The sequence below is a fragment of the Myotis davidii genome, unplaced genomic scaffold (genome assembly GCF_000327345.1).
Source record: "Myotis davidii unplaced genomic scaffold, ASM32734v1 scaffold88, whole genome shotgun sequence".
Lineage (NCBI taxonomy): Eukaryota > Metazoa > Chordata > Mammalia > Chiroptera > Vespertilionidae > Myotis > Myotis davidii.
The window spans coordinates 4,451,207-4,471,442 of record NW_006300377.1 but is presented as its reverse complement, the minus strand read 5'-3'; the positions used below and the strand labels follow the sequence as shown (position 1 = coordinate 4,471,442).

The 20,236-nt window shown below is 45.3% G+C and overlaps 1 protein-coding gene across 1 annotated transcript in view; it reads right to left on the bottom strand.

The window, feature by feature from the left end:
- CSMD2 (CUB and Sushi multiple domains 2) overlaps positions 1-20,236 on the bottom strand; it is a 495,158-nt gene that overhangs the window by 426,948 nt on the left and 47,974 nt on the right. Inside the window, exon 3 of the mRNA XM_015572780.1 lies at positions 17,567-17,679. Coding sequence (XP_015428266.1) covers positions 17,567-17,679 — 113 coding nt within the window. The remainder of the gene's footprint in view (positions 1-17,566; positions 17,680-20,236) is intronic.

Here is a 20,236-nt window from a genome sequence, read left to right as displayed (position 1 = left end):
TTCCCTAGACACCTTCTTGGCTCACTCTTTCACCTCCTTCAGGTTTTCACACAAGTACCACTTTCTCAAAGAGGCTTCCCTGGCTACCCAATCTAAATTTTTGGCCTGTTTCTCTGCTTTGTAGTGTACTTTGCACTCATTAATATCGATATACTTATATTTTACTAATTTGTCTGTTATCTGCTTCATATACCAGAATATAAGCTCTGTAAGGGCATTTATTTTGTTCATTGATATAAGCCCAGAATTTCAAATTGTGTCCGGCACACAGTAGTTGCTCAGTAAATACTGGTTAAATAAATGAATATTTCTCCAACAAGAACACACAATCCCATAAATGAAGCCAATGAAATATTGCCAAATCTCAGGCAGCTCTTTCATCTTAGCTGTCAGGGCTTGGGAACAGAGGTGAGACGTCTGCTTCTCCCCTGGCCTGTCTGCATTTCACTGTAACCAGGACCAGCCCTGGCTTTCCTGGAGCCCCACACACTATATGTCTGTCCCTAAGGCCTCGCTTTTATGGACCAATGATTAGCCTTTAGAAAGAAGCCCCATGCCAAGCCCATGCCGCAGGTTTGCTATTGTTCTCCGTGTGCTAACAGGGACATTTCCAAAGGCACAGCCACGGGAACCGCGGCTCAGATCTGCTTTGAAAGTACACATCGCGGGTTTCCTTTCAAGTATTATCACTCACTGTCATGCCCGTTATGGATTTTTCAATCCATAGTCCTCGGGCAGCAGATGCCTGCCAGGCAGAGATGAGCTTCTGCCCCAGTGCTGTGGATGATCCTTTGTCTTTGCTGCCACCAGCCTCCCAGCACCCACACACACCACGGGCCTTGCTGCCCAGAGGGATGTCTTCTCAGCAACACAGGCCTTCTCTCATTTCTCTTAGGACCTCGAGGCAGGACCCCTCCCCCTGTCCTGAAACCTTGCATCTCTCTGCTCAGCCAGCATGTCCTGAGTGCCTGCTGGGCACCTGCTCCAGGAAGACAAGAAGGGAGGAAGAGAACTGGTAAAAGGGTGCAAAAAAGGGTGAAGGGCCTTCTCTGCAAGCCTCAGGCAAATGCAGCTTTGGGGAGTAGAAGGAATCTCTCTTTCCTGACTCTCCTCTTGCTCAAAGGCATCTCAACTAAACTGGTGGGTTTAAATACGTCTGCATTCGGAGAAGGCTCCTCAGACAGGCTCCCCCATGCACCTGCCTCCCCACCAGATCCTCCTGGGCCTGGCAGGCGTCTCACACCTAACAGTCCCCACTGAGCTCCTGATCTCTGCACACCCAAGCCTGCTCCACCCAGAGGCTTCCCTGTCTCAGTTCATGGCAGCTCCATGTTGCTAGTTTTCCACCCTTGGAGCTACCCTGAACTTCTAATTCCGCACATCCAATCTGTCAGCCGATTCTGTTGCCTCCACTTGCAAAATCTACCTGGAATAGACCAACTTCTCAGCCTCTCCACTGGTACTCCCTGGCCTGTCCCTCCCGACTTCTCACCTGCTTCACTGCAATGGACTCCTGGACAGTCTCCCTGCCCCTTCCTGGCCCTCCTTCAATATCAGCGCAGACGCAGCACATGTTTCAAGGAAGGTCAGATCAGGCCTCCCTCTGCTCAGAATCCACCAATGGGCCCCACTACACTCGAGCAAGAGCCAAGTCCTTCCATAAAGTAAAGGCTGTGTCTGATTGGTCCCTTCTTCCCTCTCAGAGTTTATCACCTCCTACCACCCTCCCATCACTCACTACTCCAGCCACACTGGCTCATCTCTGCTCTTCAAATGTGCCAGGCCAACTGTCACCTTAGGGAATCAGGGTGCTGGTGACTTACCCGGAAATCCCCCAGTAGATGGTGGTGTGAACCCCAAAGTCCATCCAGGGATCTCTTGCCCTTGAGCCTATGCAAGTGACCGTCATGCCCCACGCCCTCATCTCTCAAGAAGGCTCACATCGCAGTTCTTAGCTTTCTTATCTGTCTTCCCAAGTAGATCATGGTTGTCCAAGGTCGAGGACTGTATTGTACTCATTGTGTTTTCCCAGGCCCCGTTCAGAGTAGGTATTCAACCCAAGTTTATGAATGGATGGATGGATGGATCAATAGATTGCCGAACAAAAAAACCCAGCAGGTTTTCATAACCTTTAAAGTGTTTGGGACATTTTCTCCCATCTGTACTTGACTAGACAGCGAGAAACCAAGGAATAAATACTCTGTGTCTCAGGAGGCCTCACAGAAGCCAGCCAGTCCAGGTGCTGCCTCTAAGCGGGGTCCCTGCAGGTCACCAGGACAGCTGGGTGCGCAGCGCAGGAGAGAGAGCGTTTTTCCTGCCTGTGAAGGGGGGAGCTGCTAAAAGCACAGCCTTCCAGACACTACTCCCCCATAAAGTGAGGCCTTCTTCCCACATGTCACCTCCATTCAAGACAGACATGGACGTTTAAGAAGACTCTCCTGTCACCCTGGAACAGGGATCTTGAAAGAGGAAGCAAATGAACTCCCACTGGACATGGCTATAAATGAGCATCGCTGTTACCTCACTGTGTGCAGGCATCAGCTCCATTTCACAGCTGAGAAAACTGAGGCACAGAAATAATATAGTATATTCTCCAGATAACTATAGTAAATGGCAGATTAACCTAAGGACTAGTTGCTTCCACACTACAAACTCACTCTACTACCTTGGCTGCTTCCTGCTTGCCCCCCACCCACTACCCACCCCAGCCTTCAGAAAGGGGTGAGAGACTAGCTAGGTGAGATGCATGAGTGGGGCACTATGGGCACAAGGGTCTAGGTCAGTGATGGTGAACCTTTTGAGCTCTGCGTATCAGCATTTTGAAAAACCCTACCTTAACTCTAGTGCCGTGTCACATAGAGAAATTTTTTGATATTTGCAACCATAGTAAAACAAAGACTTATATTTTTGATATTTATTTTATATATTTAAATGCCATTTAACAAAGAAAAATCAACCCAAACAATGAGTTCGCGTGTCACCTCTGACACACGTGTCATAGGTTCGCCATCACTGGTCTAGGCTAATGTCCCAGGTGAGGCTGCCATACCTTCTCCGACCCTCCACAGATCCCTGTTTGGGTCCCAAAAGGGCTGAGTGCGTGTCAGAAAGTGAGTTGGGGGTAGGGCTTAGGGGGAATGGCCATGTGCCAGTCTTAGTGTTAATAAGGTTTGACAGGCAGGGCCTAGGCCAATACTGGAGATTAGAAAAGCACTTTAGAATCAAAGTCAATCAAGTTAATGAATGGGGAGTTACTGATTTAAAGTCGTGAGTTACAGAATCACAGAGTCATTGAGTTAGCAACTGAGATTTGCCATGAATTTTAGAAGGCACCTAGGGAGCTCCTCCTGCATCCAGTCCAGCCCATCTTCTCACACCAAAGAAATCCTCAGCTGAAAAAGTGTGTGTGTGTGTGTGTGTGTGTGTGTGTGTGTGTGTGTTTTCTTATGGCCTCGGGTCTAGTGGTTCAAGCCAGGTTGGCTGGCGACCAGCAGGACCTGTCTCTGACATTTGCTGCTCTGTCTTTTAAAAAGCATCCATTTGCATTTCTCTCCCCCACCCCTCTCCCTCTCCCTGTGTGTGTGTGTGTGTGTGTGTGTGTGTGTGTATCTGCTTTCATATTGTACCCATGGTAAGACTGGAAAATGCACCATATTTAGCCTATAGATCTGTACACTCAAAACATACCATGTATCCCCCCACACCAGGCTATGTAGCATCTCACTGACTTTTTTTCACATTTCACATTTAAATAGCTCAGAAATTGAGATGAGTTCCGCAATCAAGAATGTGTCCTAGTTTAACAGGCAGTGTTCTTTCTTTCTTTGTGGTACAAAAACTAATGGTGCATCTTACAGTCGATGGATGTTAACTGATGAAATCCAGCACATGCACATTTTGAGAAGTATGCTAACTGCATCTATGGCTGAGTTTGCATTCAGACCCTGGCCTGAGCACCTCCAGAGATGGGAAGCACATTACCTCCTGAGGCAGCCTGTTTCATGATAATCAAAGCTATGTACAGTTTCTTCTTGATTCTTGTTTGAAATTCACCTATATCTAACATCTATGCCTTGGACATTGTTCTGCTCTCTGGAGCAATCCAGAATAAACATTTATTTGTCTTATCTGTGACAAATCCTCAAGTCACTTCCAGGCCTTCTCTTTACCTGTTCTTTGTGAGATAATTACTTCTCTTATTCATTACCCCAAACACCTACTCTTGTGCTAGGGTCTTCAAAAGCACCTTACTACTGATTATTGCTTTATTATGTGGGTTCCCCTCCTCTGAATACACCCACCTCTGGAGATCTGGGGTCTATACTTCTATTAATAGAGCCATGTGACCTTTGGCTCACAGTGAAGTAAAACCTCTATGTAGCTTTCACATAAGCCAGGACTTCATTGTTGTTTATCTTAGTTTACTTTTTGATTTTGGATTTTCTCCTATTTGCTCTATCAAACAATCAAACAACAATCAAACAAGCAGCCGTACAGAGACACTTAAAAAAAAAATTACCCACATTCTCCCTGCCCTCTCATATCAATTGTTACCTTTTTTATTCCTATGCAGTCCTTGTCCCTATAAGACCTACTTTACATGGTTGTCATAAATATGGGGACATAATTTTTCATTCTGCTTTTTTCACTGAAAACATCATAAACATCTTCCTGTAGTACTAAATAATGCCTTTATAATTTTAAATGGCTGCATAAATCCACTAGGTACATATACCATAATTTCCCTAGTAATTCCCCTATTGTTGGACATTTTTACAGTTTCCCATTTTTCATCAGTATAAATAATGCTGAAATCAACACTTTCATGCTATAACTTTCTCCTTCTGTTGACTTACATTCCCAGGAGGGGAATTACTGGGTCAAATGACATGAGCATTTTATGTCTCGATACATGTGATCCAGCTCGATTCCCAAAGGACCGCTTTGCATCACCACCAGACTGTGTGGCTGCCTGTTTCTTGCAACAGCTCCAGCATTCGATCAGGGCCTCCCAAGGGTCTTCCAGCTAACTGACCAGGGATGAAATGTCCTCTTATTGTTTTCATTGGTATTACACTGATTATTAGCAAGGCCAAACAGCTTTCCTGCGTATTTACTCGCTGATTCTATTTCCTCTGGTGTGAGCTCCAGGAACCTTCCCGTACGTGGGTACCTGTGGGCTGCTTGTGTAATATGGAGAGTAATCCTTTCCTGCCATATCTGGTACAACAGCATTCAAGTCAGTTTTTCTTTCCCTTCAGCATGGTTTTTATTGTACATAACTTTTGCATTTGAATATAGTCAGATTCGTGCATCCTTTTTGTTGTTGTTAGATTCTTTAAAGTTCAATGCTAAGCACTGCTCTCTGTTATGGTGGAATGTTTAATCTGGATTCAATAGTCCCAGCCGTGTGAAATTATTTTATTCCTTTTTGCAGACTCAAGTCAAACCGCCTGGGTTTAAACCCACATTCTACCTCTTACTAGCTGTGTGACTTTAAGTAAGTTACTTAACCCATCTGTGCCTCATCAGTAACATGGGGATCGTAACAGTGCCTACCTCATAGGAATGCTGTGAAGATTACATGTTAAAGTGCAAGGCACTATGAAGAGCACCTGGCGCCTGGTAAGAGCTAACACAAGGCCGGCTTTCATTGTAATTCTTACAGTCATTGTCCAACGTGCTGGCCCACTTGACTCTGTGCCTCTTCCTTTCTATGGGGTCAGGGAGGTGGGAGGAGTGAGCTGAGAGAACTCTGTGGGACTTACTTTGAGAGGCAGCACAGAGTGGGAAGAGGTGGACTTTGGAACCAAACAGACTTTCACACTGTGCATGAACCTTAGGTGCCGTATAACCTCAAATAGATAACCTCTGTGAGCCTCAACTTCCTCATCTGTAAAACGGGGTCCTAAGCTTGCTCAGGAGGCAGTGATGTGCTGGTGTCTGAGGCTCCCAGTCCCTGCCAGGCATGCCAAAGGTGCTCAACCAGTGCTGGCTCCTTTGCTTTCCTCACCTCAGGGGCTCTGGGCTTATGATCCCGTGGTTTGTATGAGGACACAGGATGTGGACAACTCCTATTGTCTAATGTCATCGTTTCAACGGGAAGGAGAGAGAAGTAACCTGTCCACCACCCGATCTCCAAATCAGAACCTGCCACTAAGGCGGGAAGTACTTTTCTCTCCTGCTGTCACAATGAAATGTCAATGGTTTCAACCCTCAATCATCCACACTGATGAAGGGAAGGGCTGGAAAGAATAATTCAAAACAGTGGCTAATCACCCAAAATGATCAATTAATGGGAAGAGGAACATTCAATCTGGTATTTCTGTTTGTTCTCCCCACTCATGCTCAGCTCATGGGGTGGGAGATAAGTCACCCTGAGGAAGAAAGGCGTATGTACCCTGAATTTCCAGGACTTGAAGTCAGTGGAAGAATCTCTGACAGGGTTACCAGGTCATGAGGAGGGAGACAGCTGTGTGTCCAGCTGTAGCCACTGCCAGAGCAGGACTTAAAACAGTGGTTCTCAACCTGTGGGTCGAGACCCCTTTGGTGGTTGAACGACCCTTTCACAGGGGTCGCCTAAGACCATCCTGCATATTAGATATTTACATTACAATTCATAACAGTAGCAACGAAAATAATTTTAAGGTTGGGTCACAACATGAGGAAATGTATTTAACGGGCCAGAAAGTTGAGAACCACTGACTTAAAAGCTGATCCTCCTACACCTCCAACCCCCACCCAAGTGGGAGGGATCACATTCAGGTCCCCACCCAGTGGTGTTCTCATGCCTCTCAGAAGGGCTGGGAGTGGGTGGGGGTGGGCAGTAGCAGTGAGGACGTTTGGGTTCTATGAGCTTCCCTGACTGGGGCACAGAAGCCAGAGGGAGGTCAAGACTGGGGCATCCTGCAGCCTCCCAAGAAAAGGGCATTTATCAGATGAAGACCTGTGCTAATAGGTGTTAAATAGAGTTCAATGCAGAAAATTGAGAAGTAACGAGACTTAGAGCTAAAAGAATAAATTAAGGTGATCACATGGCCAGCGTGAGCCACCACATGAATGCTGAAAAGAAGGAGCCCTGACAGTTGAGAGCCCTAGTTCTGAGAAGGTGTCAGACTGATGGACCCACCCCAAATGAGGCTGAGAGGCAGTCAAAAGCAATTAAGCAGTAACAATATTTCATCAGTTCTAAGATGCACATTGTCTCATAATTTAATACCTCTGAAGTCAGGATGCGTCTTACAATCGATGGCATGTCATACTTTAATTGGCAGCATTTTTTCTCTCTTAGTGATACATCAAATCAAGTGGTGCATCTTGTATAACTGAGGGCATCTTCGAGTCAATGAGAATATGGTCCCAGGGACCTTGACCCAATCTCTTTCCTTGTCTGGGTCTTTTACATTGGGTGAGATGATCACCTATCCACTTACTTACTGAATCATTATTTATTAAGCATCTACCACGTGTCAGACCCTGGGCTCAAACCCACATGGTTGCTTTCTGAGTGTTTCTTCCACACCAGGCGCTATTAGGAACCCTTGACACATGTTGCCGTATTTGTTCCCAGTGATGATCCCAGAGCAGAGATTATTGTTACCATTGTCCTTCTGACAGGGGAGGTCACAAGAGGTTAAGTGACCTGCTCTAAGTCCCAGGCAGGCTGACTTGGGAGCTGACTCTCCCTTCGGGCCCTGAGCTTGTAATCAGTGTGCTGCTATGGGTTCCAGCCTGTCCAGAAACACGCACAGGAGTAGAGAAGCAGGAGATACACAGGTGACGCATGAGAAGGAAGGAGACATCAGGGAGCTAAGAGAGACTAAAGGAGTGGCGTGCACCGGGGCAGATGCCTTGATTTGGCTTAAGCAGACACTGGAAGAAATAAAAGGAAGAGTGGCAGGGTGGAGTGGGGAAGGTTCAGGAGAGGGGGCTCTGTGCATCTAAGGAATGAGCGGGGAGACAGTGGGGTCTGAAGACTGGATAAAGTCCAGGGTGGCTGGAGGAGGGAGGAGGGAAGAGGGAGGGGGGAAGGGAGGGCTGATGCCCAGGGCTTCATGGCCAGGTAAGGAGTTTATACTCCATCCTGGAAGCAATTAGAGGGTTTGAAGTGAAAGCTCTCCAAGATCCTTGCACCCAGCATCTAATGATTTACTGAATTGTGAGAGAAAGGCTCTGGAGCAAGGCCAGAGTGTTCGGGTCGAGTACTGCAAAGGGAAGCCCATGCAGTGATGATGAGAACAAAAGCCCAGCCTATACTCCAACCACTAAGCCACGTGCTCACAGGGCTATGCCCCCTCAGAGTGACCACTTATGCTAATTTGCACAAAAGCCCAGTAGGAACTAGCAGGGATCCAGGTTAGGAGAGGCAAGCACTAGCTACTATTGTGGTGTGTCTACTGTGTGTCAAGGCCTAGACCTAGACTATGGTACCCTGGTGAAGGAAAACAAAATGGGTGATACTCTTTGTTCTTGGAGGGCCACAGGGCTTGAGCAAAGTTTTTGTCATGGGAAAGAATTTTTTTCACTCCCACAAAATACATCAGGCCTTATTATAACGGCTTCCTTTTACTGAATGCCTATGTGCCAAATGGCATGCTAGGTGCTTCTCATACCTTACCACTAATGCTGACATATCCCATTGCCCAAAGGAGGAAGCCCGAAGGTTCAGTGTCCCGCCCAAGCTCACACAGCAGGAACATGGCAGAGCTCATACCTAATCTGCACAGACCCAACTAGGCAGCACAGCGATTTTCTCCTCATCATGGGGGAATTGGAATTTATTGAATACAGATTCTGTGCCAGGCATTTTCCATGCATTAACTCTTTTAGTCCTCATTACAGCCCATTGAGGTGGGAGTTATACTTTCTCTTCTGGTAAAAAAAAACAACAACAACAAAGCAGCTCAGGGAGATTGGGAGACTTGCCCAATGTTCATAGCTAGCCCAGGCTTAACCCACCTTTTCCCAACCCCTGCTCCTCCATTCTTACTCCTCTCCAACTATTTTAGGTCTCAGAGTTCCTTGTAGGTAGATGCCACTTCTTCATTCCTATTCCTCAAGGTTTGCTTTGGGACTTGACATAGAGCAGGTATGCAGCATATACTTGTTGAGTGAATGAATGAATGAATGAATGAACAAACGGACGAACGAACAGGGACAGAGAAGTAAATTAGATGTACACCTTACCTGCAGGTAATCTAGCAACCTGAAAATGCCCATTCCCCTTCATCACTATATCTTTGGACACCCCTATGGGAGGAAGTTCAGGACACTAGAGTTTGTATGATATCATCTTCAAGGTATGCTAATACCCTTCCCCAAAGGGGGAAATATCGCTATGCATGATGAACTGTTTGTGGGATTACTGAAGACGTGATATGAAATTCATCCTGATTCCCACTTACTGAGAAGTGCTGCCCAATTTGTCTCAAATGTCACATCTCTATGTATTAATCTTCTACTCCACAGTACTGATTAAGAGGAATATTCGGCAACTCCCAAGGCAGAGCCATGGAAATGGAGCAAGTTCACTCAGGAAGTGCACACCATCCCTCCTGGGCAGAGGAAATGAACGTTCATCACCTCCCGCCCTTGAGGAGGTCTTGCCAGGCCTGCTGTTCTGGCCCGCAGTGGCCTGAATGGTGCAAATTGCATATTCAGTATATATATAGTCGAATAGCTTCCATTAGCCCAGTTTTGAGATGACTGCATAATGTCCCAGAATTGGGGAACTCTTTCAGAGTGAGGAAATTATCTGAGGCTGAAACCAGGAAAAGGAATCAGCAGGTCTAATTCCAGGAAGGAATGAGTCAGAAGGGATCCATTTCTGGGCCCCGATTTCCCTGTTTGCACAGGGGTGTGACCACCTTCAACCCTCCTTCCACCTGCAGAAGCCAGGAAATGACACTCGTCCTGAAGCTCCCTCCAAGCCTGCCTCTTCTGGTAGAGCAACAACGGGGTGCTCCATTTTCGTCTGTCTGTCCCTCACAGATATGTCTGTCTGACCCCGTTGCACCATGCTGTGGTTCTTGCACACAGATGACATCACTGACCTTCCACAGGTGGCGAAAGCACGCCAAGGCGTTCTTCCAGAAGTGACATTAAATTGGGCTCTTCTTCCTTACCTGGCCCCTTCCTCTTTGGGAATGTGGGGAAATATGGAGAGAGGGGACAAATCGTGATTGAAAATAAGGCTTGGATGAAGAATCAGGGAATGCAGGGAAATATGGAGAGAGGAGACAAATCGTGATTAAAAATAAGGCTTGGATGAAGAATCAGGGAATGCATACAGTAGGTGCTCAACAAACATTAGCTTAATTAATGAAAGAATCTCTACCACAAAGTTTATGTGTGATGTCTAGGCTGTTTTTCAGGTGGACGAGGGGATCAAGGGTGGGCTTCATGGTATCTGAATTATATGAAAAAATATGGAAAAGTGTCGTGTTAATTTGTATGTGCATGCATGTGTATGTGTGTGTGTGTGTGTCTGTTTGGAAAGACAAAGTCTACGGCCTACTGAGCGTGTTACTGGCATCTTTAGCTCTAACGCCACCATCTCTCTAATACAGAGAAGAGGCATGAAAACACTGTGTCCGGCCCTGACCTCATCAGTTCCCATCCACCTGAGACCTCATCCCCATCAGACAGGTGCTCTCTCTGGCAGTGCTGGGCTCCTGGATATGGAGAATCCTTGGTCTGTCCCCCAAGAAGCCACAGCCTATTTGTAAGACTAGACACACCATGAACAACTGGGGTGCGGATCTGATGCAAACTCGGGAGCCGGGGGGGGGGGGAGGCGCTGGCAGCGGAGCTGGGAGTGAGACCTGTGGACTTGATGTATCTTTCCTTCCATCTCCTAAAGAATCTCAGTTAAGTAAGGTCAGGATGAGGGTGACTTCATTAACTGGCTGACATTTATAGAGCCCGATAGTTTGCCAGGCCCTGTCACCGAGCACGTCATGTGAACCTGTGTGTTCTCTTCTTTGATTGTCACAACTCCTCTATGAAGTACTATTATCCTGATTTTACATATGTGGAGGCCAGAGCTCAGGGAAATAAAATAACCCGCCCAATATCCCATAGCAAGTGAGTGACAAAGATGGGACTGGATGCCAGATATGTTTGAACTCAGAACCTGAGGCCTTCATCACTGCATTCTGCCACCTCTCCCCAGATGGTTACCAGGGAGTTTGCAAAAATAAGATTCTTCTAGATTTTATGTGGATAGAGTACGTGAACTAGAACAGGTCTGATGTTTAAGGAAGCCCTCTGTATTCTGAGAGTAAGATGCCAAGATGACAGACTTAGCTAAACAGAAATACCTGTTTTTAGATGTAGATGATTCAATAGATCTAACTGATCGAGACCAGCACTCAGAGATGGGTTTCTCCTTCATGAACATGTCAGAGTAAGGGCTCAAGGGTAATGCTGCTAAAATGCAAAGGTGCAACCAGGATTAGGCATGAAAAACCTGCTGGGACTCTTAATATAATTGAGATTTTTCTGATCTGCTTTTAATTCTTGTTTATCTGCTGATCAGTATGGAATAGACAGAAACAATCCCATACAACCTTTGAGAGCTGTGTGTGGGGATGGGGAAGTCTTGGGGATGGGGTGGGAGAAATCATGTCCAAATAGCAGCAAGAAACCTCAGGAGAGAAACAAGGAGGGCAAATTGGGGAATAATAGGCTTCCACACACTCAAACAGAGAAACAGAAGGACACACAGTGAGCGATAAGAAGTCAGAGACAGAAAGACACTCATGGAAACCAAGACAAACACTAGTGCATTCCAAAGGAATTTAAAAGTGAAATAGAACAAAAAAACCCTCTGAAATAATAAGATGGACATTTAAATGACTATTTATCTGATCTTTGCATAGAAAAGACCTTTCCAAGCATGACACCAAAGGTAAAATAAAATTAAAAAGTTTTAAATTACTGGCATAAAAATTAAAACGGCTGCACATCAAAAGGAAACTCATAACATTAATATCCTCAATATGCAAAACCACTTACAAAAAAAGATAAGAAAAAAATCCCAACACCTGAAAAGAAAAGTAGGCAGAGGCAGAGACAATTTACAAAATGATATACAAATGGCCAGTAAGTGATGACAGGTGCTCAACCTTCTCTATCATCAAAGAGATGCAAATTATAATCACAAATGAGGCTGTATTTTTCACCCACTTTAATCAATGAAACTGATTTGAAGCTCACCAACATACAATGTAGGCCAAGTGCGGGAAATGAGCCCTCTAGTGTGCTGTTGGTGGACGTGTGCATCAGTATAACTGTTCTAAAGACGCTGTGCAATTATGTATTAAAACATAAAATTCTACACCATCTTTGACCCAGCAACTGCACTTCCAAGAATTTATTCTAAGAAGATAATTAGGTGAGGGTTTAAGTTGTATGTACAAGGATATTCTTCACCTAAATGTCCACAGAAGATGACTGGTTAAATAATTATGGTATACGCAAACCGCAATGGCTATCTCCCTGATAGTCATTAGGAAGGACAAATCAGGACTACTTTTATTAACACAGAAAAATGTCGGCCTCATTAATCAGATTACAGAACTGCACACACAGCATAACCCCAAGTGCACACGGATCTGCCCATGCACGTGTGTGTGTGTGTGCGCGTGTGCGTGCGTGCGTGTGTGTGTGTGTGTGTGTGTGTGTGTGTGTGTGTGTGTGTTTGTACAGAGAGCTGTCTAGATGTGCACTCCCTGGAAGGGCAGAGGTGTGGCCAGTCCCTCTGTAGTAGATGGGCAGCCCCAGCTGGGCAAGCAGGAAGCGGCAGATCTGGGAGTCAGGAGGAGGGATGAATAGAGTGAGGGCTCCTGGAGAATCAATACTGAGAATGTGGTTGCCAAATCTAGCAAATAAAAATACAGGATGTTGCCGAAACCGGTTTGGCTCAGTGGATAGAGCGTCGGCCTGCGGACTGAAGGGTCCCGGGTTCGATTCCGGTCAAGGGCATGTACCTGGGTTGCGGGCACATCCCCAGTGGGGAATGTGCAGGAGGCAGCTGATCGATGTTTCTCTCTCATCGATGTTTCTAACTCTCTATCTCTCTCCTTTCCTCTCTGTAAAAACTCAATGAAATATAAAATATATATATTAAAAAAAATACAGGATGCTCAGTTAAATTTAAATTTCAAATGAACAATAGATACTTTCTTTAGTATAAGTATGTCCCAGCTAATATTGGGGATATACTTATACAAAAAAAATCAAATTTTAAAAATTTGATTAAAAACTCAAATGAACTGGGCATCCTATACTTTCTCCAGCAATCTGAACTGAGAAGCTCTGGAACACACCTCTTGCTGCCTCCCTGGAATAACCCAGGCCAGCCTGTGTCATTCCCTGCCGCCGACTTAGCTCCGGTTTACTGACCTGTGAAATGTAGTCACCAATCTCTGCCTTACTCCAGGAGTTTTGTAGGAGCACAGGGTTAGAGAACAGTGTAGTCTTTAGCACCAGAAAAGCCATTTCTGGCCATTAACTAGCCTTAAGCTGAACACAAAACTCCTGAGTCCCAGCTTGTACATCTGTAAGATGAAGATAGTGACATTTGTCCACCAGGCTGTCGTGGGGATTAAATGAGATAATAGATGTTCAGTGCCTGGCATATAGTTAGTGCTTAATACAAGCTGACCCCTGTCCCCCGAGTCCACAGCTGCAGCCCATGCTCTTGCCCCCTGGGATTGCAAATCAAGCATCTCCTATCTTCTCAGGATTTGACGATTGGACTTTTTGATCTTCCCCTCAAAGCAGCAGCAGCTATGAGCTGACACTCTTCGCCCGACTTCACCTTTCTCTAAAAACCCAGTAGCAGTCAGTTCCTTATCTGCACTTTTCACTCTCCTGAACAGAGTGGAGGAGGAACAAACTCGCTTTGATAGCAGACTATCAGGGATGTCAGCCAATGGAGGTCACTGGATGCAGGGCCTGGTGTCATTTTGAAATGGGTACGGTGACTTCCTGAATACAGACTCTAAGGAAGCTGTCCTGAGTGGGGGCAGCACAGGTCAGTAGGGGGCCCTTTCTATGCAGCCTGCCTGCCTGCCTGCCTGTCTGCTGCTGTTCAGCACAAATGATGAAGGCGAAGTCTGCAATGGAAGACAGGGCTGACTTCCTTCCTTGAGAGCCACATCTTCATAGTCTTTTTGACTACTGACTCTTGCTTGTGCCCCCACAATAAGGCCCAGAGAGCTGTTAAAAATCTGCCCAAGGTCAGTTATAAGCTCAAGAAGCTAGTGTTTATCAGCCAATTCCCAGATATGGGATTGTCTGGTAGGTCCAGCAATAGCAAGGTCCCAGGCCACCACTGTGGGTGCATGTACCTTGAGCAATATTCTCAGCGGTGGCTGCCCCTCTTGGTTCCTCCCACCTCCCCTCCTTGCCCCTCTTCTTCGGCTGTTCCAAAAGTCAGTGCAACTCCCACTTTTCCAGATGCACATACTACCCCGTGGTCCAGTCCTAAGGCAGATCCATATGGCTTGGTGATAACCCCGGCCTTGGCTTCTCTGCGCCTGACCCCGCAGTCAGCAGACATCTGCTGGTCAGCACACAGACAGCAGCCACACAGACTGCAGAGTCGGCAGAAACCAGGGACTCCCTCAGCGATAGCAACCTGTTTGCACCGTCCAGGGCTTGACAGGGCCCTGCCTGCCAGGCTTTGTCAACTTAGTGCCAATGACTTAGAGAGCTGACACCATCATGTGGCTGATATAGGACAGGCCCTTGCTTCTGCCCTTGGTCCTCCTGTGGAACGCTGAGCATTCTCCCGACTGGGCTGCCTCTGAGGGTGCCAGGCAGGTGGGAGGAAGGACCCATGGGTTTCTATTTCATTCTAATGGCTTGCAGCCTTGTTTGAAACTCAGGCCCTTTGTGAATCTGATGGAAGTTCTGGCTCAGCTCTGTGCAGTCGAACTTTTTGTAATGATAGAAATGCTCTCTGTGCTGTCTACTAGGGCAGCCGCGTGCCACATGTGGCTACTGAGCACTTGCTATGAGGCCAGTATGACTGAGAAACTGAACTTTAAATTGTATTTAATTTTGATTAGTTTAAACATAAATAGCCTTGTGTGGCTAATGGCTACTGTGTTTCATAGCACAGCACTCATAAAGGGCCAGAGCAAATATTTTAGATTTTGCAGGCCATATGGTCTCTGTGGCAATAACTCAACTCTGAAGTTGTAATCCATGCAAACAGTCACAGACAATATGTCAACAAATGGGCTTGTCTGGGTTCTAATAAAAGTTTATTTACAAAAAGGAGCCAGCGGCTGGATGAAGCCCTGAGGGAGGGAGGAGGCCTAGTTTGTTGATCCGTCTTCTAGACCCTTCCTAGGAAAAAATACATACATCCTTATATCTTCAAAATTTTGCCTCTAGTTACAAGGAGTCTGCAAACCTTTGATGCCGAACTATAGACCCTGCCCGTGAAGTCCAGGCCGGAGCCTCTGGCTGCAAAGGGCCCTGTGACTGTAACCTCAGAATGGCTCTGCCCAATGAGAAGTGTTGGCACTGTTCCCGGGAGGGGTCAGTGAGGTCAGCAAGTAAATAGGACTCTTTTTTCTTAAAGTCTCATGAGAGCCCAGACCTCAGACAAATATCTCCAAGGAATGTTGAAGGCGGTCACCATGTGAGCACACAGGATCGCTGCAGGTACGTACGACCCTGGTGTCACTGCCTCATTTCCCCAGCCTTCCCCAAACACAGCCCACCTCCCCAAGGCCAACATACTGTGGATGGAGCTCAGGGTCAGAGAGCTCGCAAGAAGCTCCTGAAAGCTCCTGAAGAGGTCTCCCTTAGGAAGGAAGTTGTAGCTCAAACTTTGGAGAGAATTGGTTTGGATTCAGGGCCAGAGGTTCAGGGTACAGATGTAACCAGGATGACCAAGATTACAGGCTTGATATTCGGAGGAACTGGTTGTTTTTTAAGGGAAATTGAGCTATCTCAGGACACCTCCCTTTAAAGACACATAGGTTTTTTTCAGGAGCCCTCAGTTAAAGGCGTGTGGAACTTTCTCTGGAGCCTCCTCAGGAAGCTTTAATGAAAAAATAACAGACCTTCTAGGAGCCCTCAATTGCTCAGGTTAAAGTATCAAACTGTGTCCCCCACAGCACCAGGGGCGGATTGAGCCAAGAAGCTAAGATATGCCCTCTTTCAGTGGTATATTTCTGCCAAGACAAAGGTGGGATATATTTCTGTATCGCTATAGAATACAGATGCTATTCAAGAAAGCATCACTACTTTTTTCAAATGATGAGAGAAAGTTTATCTAGACAGTTACAGAGGTAGTAGAAGTGAGCTGGCTGGGCTGCATAGGCACAGGAAACAAGTTACAGAAGCAGAAAAAGGCCCTTGGAGCTCAGGAGAGAGAAAGGCAAAGGTAAGGGGCCTCAGGGGATAAGACAGAGGAGGGGAAAGCGAGGGCATGCTCAGAGAGGTAGAGTGAGCCAGCATTACTTATTTTTCAAGTTCTTGGAGGCAAGAGAAAGAAAGCTTTAGAATATCTGGCATGCTTTACTAGGGTGTTATGTCATTACTGTTATTAATTATCATTAACAGTCTTAAAATAAGCCCATTAATGATCTCAACACGAAATAGCAGTGTGGGTCTTAGCCAAGAGCAGCATAATTACCTATTAATGAAATGTAAATTTCCCAGGGAAATGACAGAGATCCAGAAGTACCACCTTCTGAACTAACATAATAAAGTTAATAATAATAATAGTGTATAATCTGAAGATATTAGTGTTAATTTGAATGCTAACACCATATTTAAACAGGCTGAGAGAAGTGGAAATTATTTGCATAACTCAAACCAAGAAACCCTAATCCATGCTATTAAGGAGAAAGTAGCAATTGTTCTTCTCTGAATGATATAAAACTGACTCTTTGCCATCACTATATTGAGCAGAATTTTTTTAAAATATATTTTTATTGATTTTTTTACAGAGAGGACGGGAGAGGAATAGAGAGTTAGAAACATCGATGAGAGAGAGACATCGATTCAGCTGCCTCCTGCACACTCCCTACTGGGTATGTGCCCACAACCAAGGTACATGCCCTTGACCAGAATCGAACCTAGGACGCTTGAGTCTGCAGGCCAACGCTCTATCCATTGAGCCAAACCAGTTAGGGCGAGCAGAAATTTTTTCTTGTGACTTACTTTATTGCTTTTACTTAGGGTTATATCGCTCTTATTTCCAAAACCAAGCTGATGTACCTTATACAATTAAGCCCAATAGAAAATAGAATTAAAAAAAATAAAAACATAACAAAACCCAGTTAAGGGGACAGAGAAGTAGACATTACCAGGCCCTCAGGACAAACCATTGCCACTGGGCTCTGATTTCAATTCTCAGCTTCCTAGAAACACAGCTGGGAATTGAAGTAACTGAGTTACTGGTCAGTACCAGCTTTGGCAGGACAGGCGCAAGCTCTGAATCAGAAGCAGCCCTTCCCGGCAGCCAGGAGCACCACAGCTCTGCCTGTGGCTATTCCACATCACGCCCCTGTGCCCGGGGCTGAGGGGCACCTACCTTCATAGCTGGCGCGGAAGCCCTGCGCGCTGACTGCGTAGTCACTGATGAGATGCAGAGAGAGGGTGGTGGCCGCGCTGACGATGGTGGCTGGCAGCTGAAAGCCCGTGAGCCTGAAAGACAAAGAGGTGCAATTTAGGGAGGATGACCCCCTTGGGAACTGTGCATCCAGTAAGCACTTATTGAGCACCTGTTGGATGCACAATGCTGACGGAGGCACAGGGAGGAATACAAAAGAAGCCAAACACCAGTCATATATACAAGATGTTCAAAGAGAAAACAGTGATGGAAACCAGGGGTCTTCTGCCACAGAAACATGAGGGGCTACTCCCCTGAAACCAGGGGCTGTCCCTGACCTGGAGGCCTCCCTTGTCTCTTCTCCTCTTTGGCTGTATTCTCCCTGTCTCCTCCCTTTCTGGCTGAGGTCTTTTTAGGCTCTGGGTAGATTTCACCACAAATGCACAATAATTGCCAATAGACTATATTTTTTCACAAATTGAGAAAGATACATCCAACTCTAAGTAGTAGAATGTTGATGCTTCTTTTCATACACCTTATTCTTTAAAAGGAATAAGGCTGCTGCTTTTACAGAAATGATAAGTGCTGATTATTTTTAAAAGATGAAAGCAGAATAGAAAAACCCAGTGCAATCTAGAAATGATCATCCTTGACAGCTGGCACAGAAAGAGATGGAAGGATCAATAGATGGGATCAGAGTCAATGCAATAATTTCATACAAATGGGATCATACTGTACTAGCTTTTAAAATTAAAATGCTTAATTTTTTTACCTTCAAGTAAAAAAAAAGAAATGGGTGAAGTGGACGGAATTATTGAACCTGAGATAATGTGTTTAACAAAGGAGAATAATTTTTAAAAGGTTCTTCTAATGGTAAAGAGATAAAATAATGAAGCTTTCAATGAATGCTTGGGGACATATTTTATGAAAAAAGCTGTCCACTGCTGGGTGTCCACATGTGTTGACCCCCACCAGTGACCTGATTGTGAACACAGGTGGTAGAGAGATGGCAGTTTCCTGTCCATCTGTGTCCTCTGTTCCCTATGTTAGGCTCACCCTGCCTCCCCTGACCTCCATCAGGGCTCTGGGAGGGAATTCAAGGTTTACTCTTACCCCCATCCTTAAGTAGGTTAGGGTATTTGTGGTGTTCCTGGTTTCCTCTCTATACCTCCATTACTATAAAATATTTGGATGCCCAGATGTCCCCTGGAGAGCATAAGTACTGGGTTCAACAACTTATATTAATGCCCACTATGCTAGATGGAGTCCTTGTCTTTCCCACCATCCTAATCTTACAAGACTCGTATTAATACAGAATAGATTTGAGGGAAACAGAAGAAAAAGTGATCAAACTGTGAAATGGGTGATTCAATAAGTCTCGAGGTCATCTTCTCTTCAGGTATAACAACATCCAGCAAAGGATCCCTACCTCACACCATGTTCTCTCCCTTTCCCTCTCTCTGTCTCCCTCACTTTCTCACACGGGTCAAAAACTTACACTTAACACAATGAAACCATACATATTAGAAGGAAATACACTATTTTTTTAAATCATATTTCACTAGAGAAGGTCTTTCTAGCAGTGACATATTTAGATGACTGCTTTGGTTGCTACCTGCTCATCATTCTTCTGGGGAGCTGTTGTTTCATGGGGTCCTGACAGATACCCCACCTGCTCACCAGCCACAGAATTGGGCAAACAGCCAATCGTGGCATATCACTCATCTTTATGGACTGGCTCAAGGCAAGAAGAAGATGGAAGAGGGCACACCATCCAGATAGGGCCATTCTGAGTCCTTCCATGGGATATGACATACAGACTCAAGAAGTCTTTTATTTTTGGATTCTAAATCATTAAAATGAAAGGCTGGGGCTGCCAGCAGCCTTTTTATCATTACACAGAGCCTATCTGCTTTAGAAAAAATGATATCCCACATAGACATAGACAAAGCTGAACAGTGAGAAGAGGTGAGACACAGAGACCTCAGGGCACACTGTTCAGATGCCTGGTTCAGCCATGCAGAGATCTATCTCTACAGTGCCCAGTTACATAAGCCAAGATCTTTCCTTCCCTCTCTCCTTCCCTCCCTTCCTTCCCTCCTTCCTTCCTGTCCTTCCTTCCTTCTTTCCTTTTTTTTTGTTCAAGCTAGTTTGATTTGAGTTCTATCTCTTGAAATTGACTGAGTACTATTAATAAAGCATGAAACCCCAGAGGCTTTAAAGGAAAATACTGATTTCATTATGTGAAAATTAAAAGCATGTATGGTGAGCAAAAGAAACTGTAAAAGAACATAATAAAGAGAAAGGGCAAATTGGGAAGATTCTATATTATATATGATAGGAAGAGGGTTAGTATTCATAATCTATAAAGAACACTTATAAATCAATATGAAAAAGATACACAGGTAAGAGAAAAAAGGGCAAAGGTACAAGTAAAAACACAAAGATATCCATCTAATTAATATAAAAATATGAAAACTAAATTCACAAGGCTCATTTTTTATCTACTAGACTGGAAAATTTCCAGGGCTAAGAACAACAGAGTCTGTAGATATCAAAAGAATGCTAAGGCTGGGTCAGAGTGGCTCAGTTGGTTGAATGTTGTCCTGTGCACTATTTGATTCTGGGTCAGGGCACATATCTGGGTTGTGG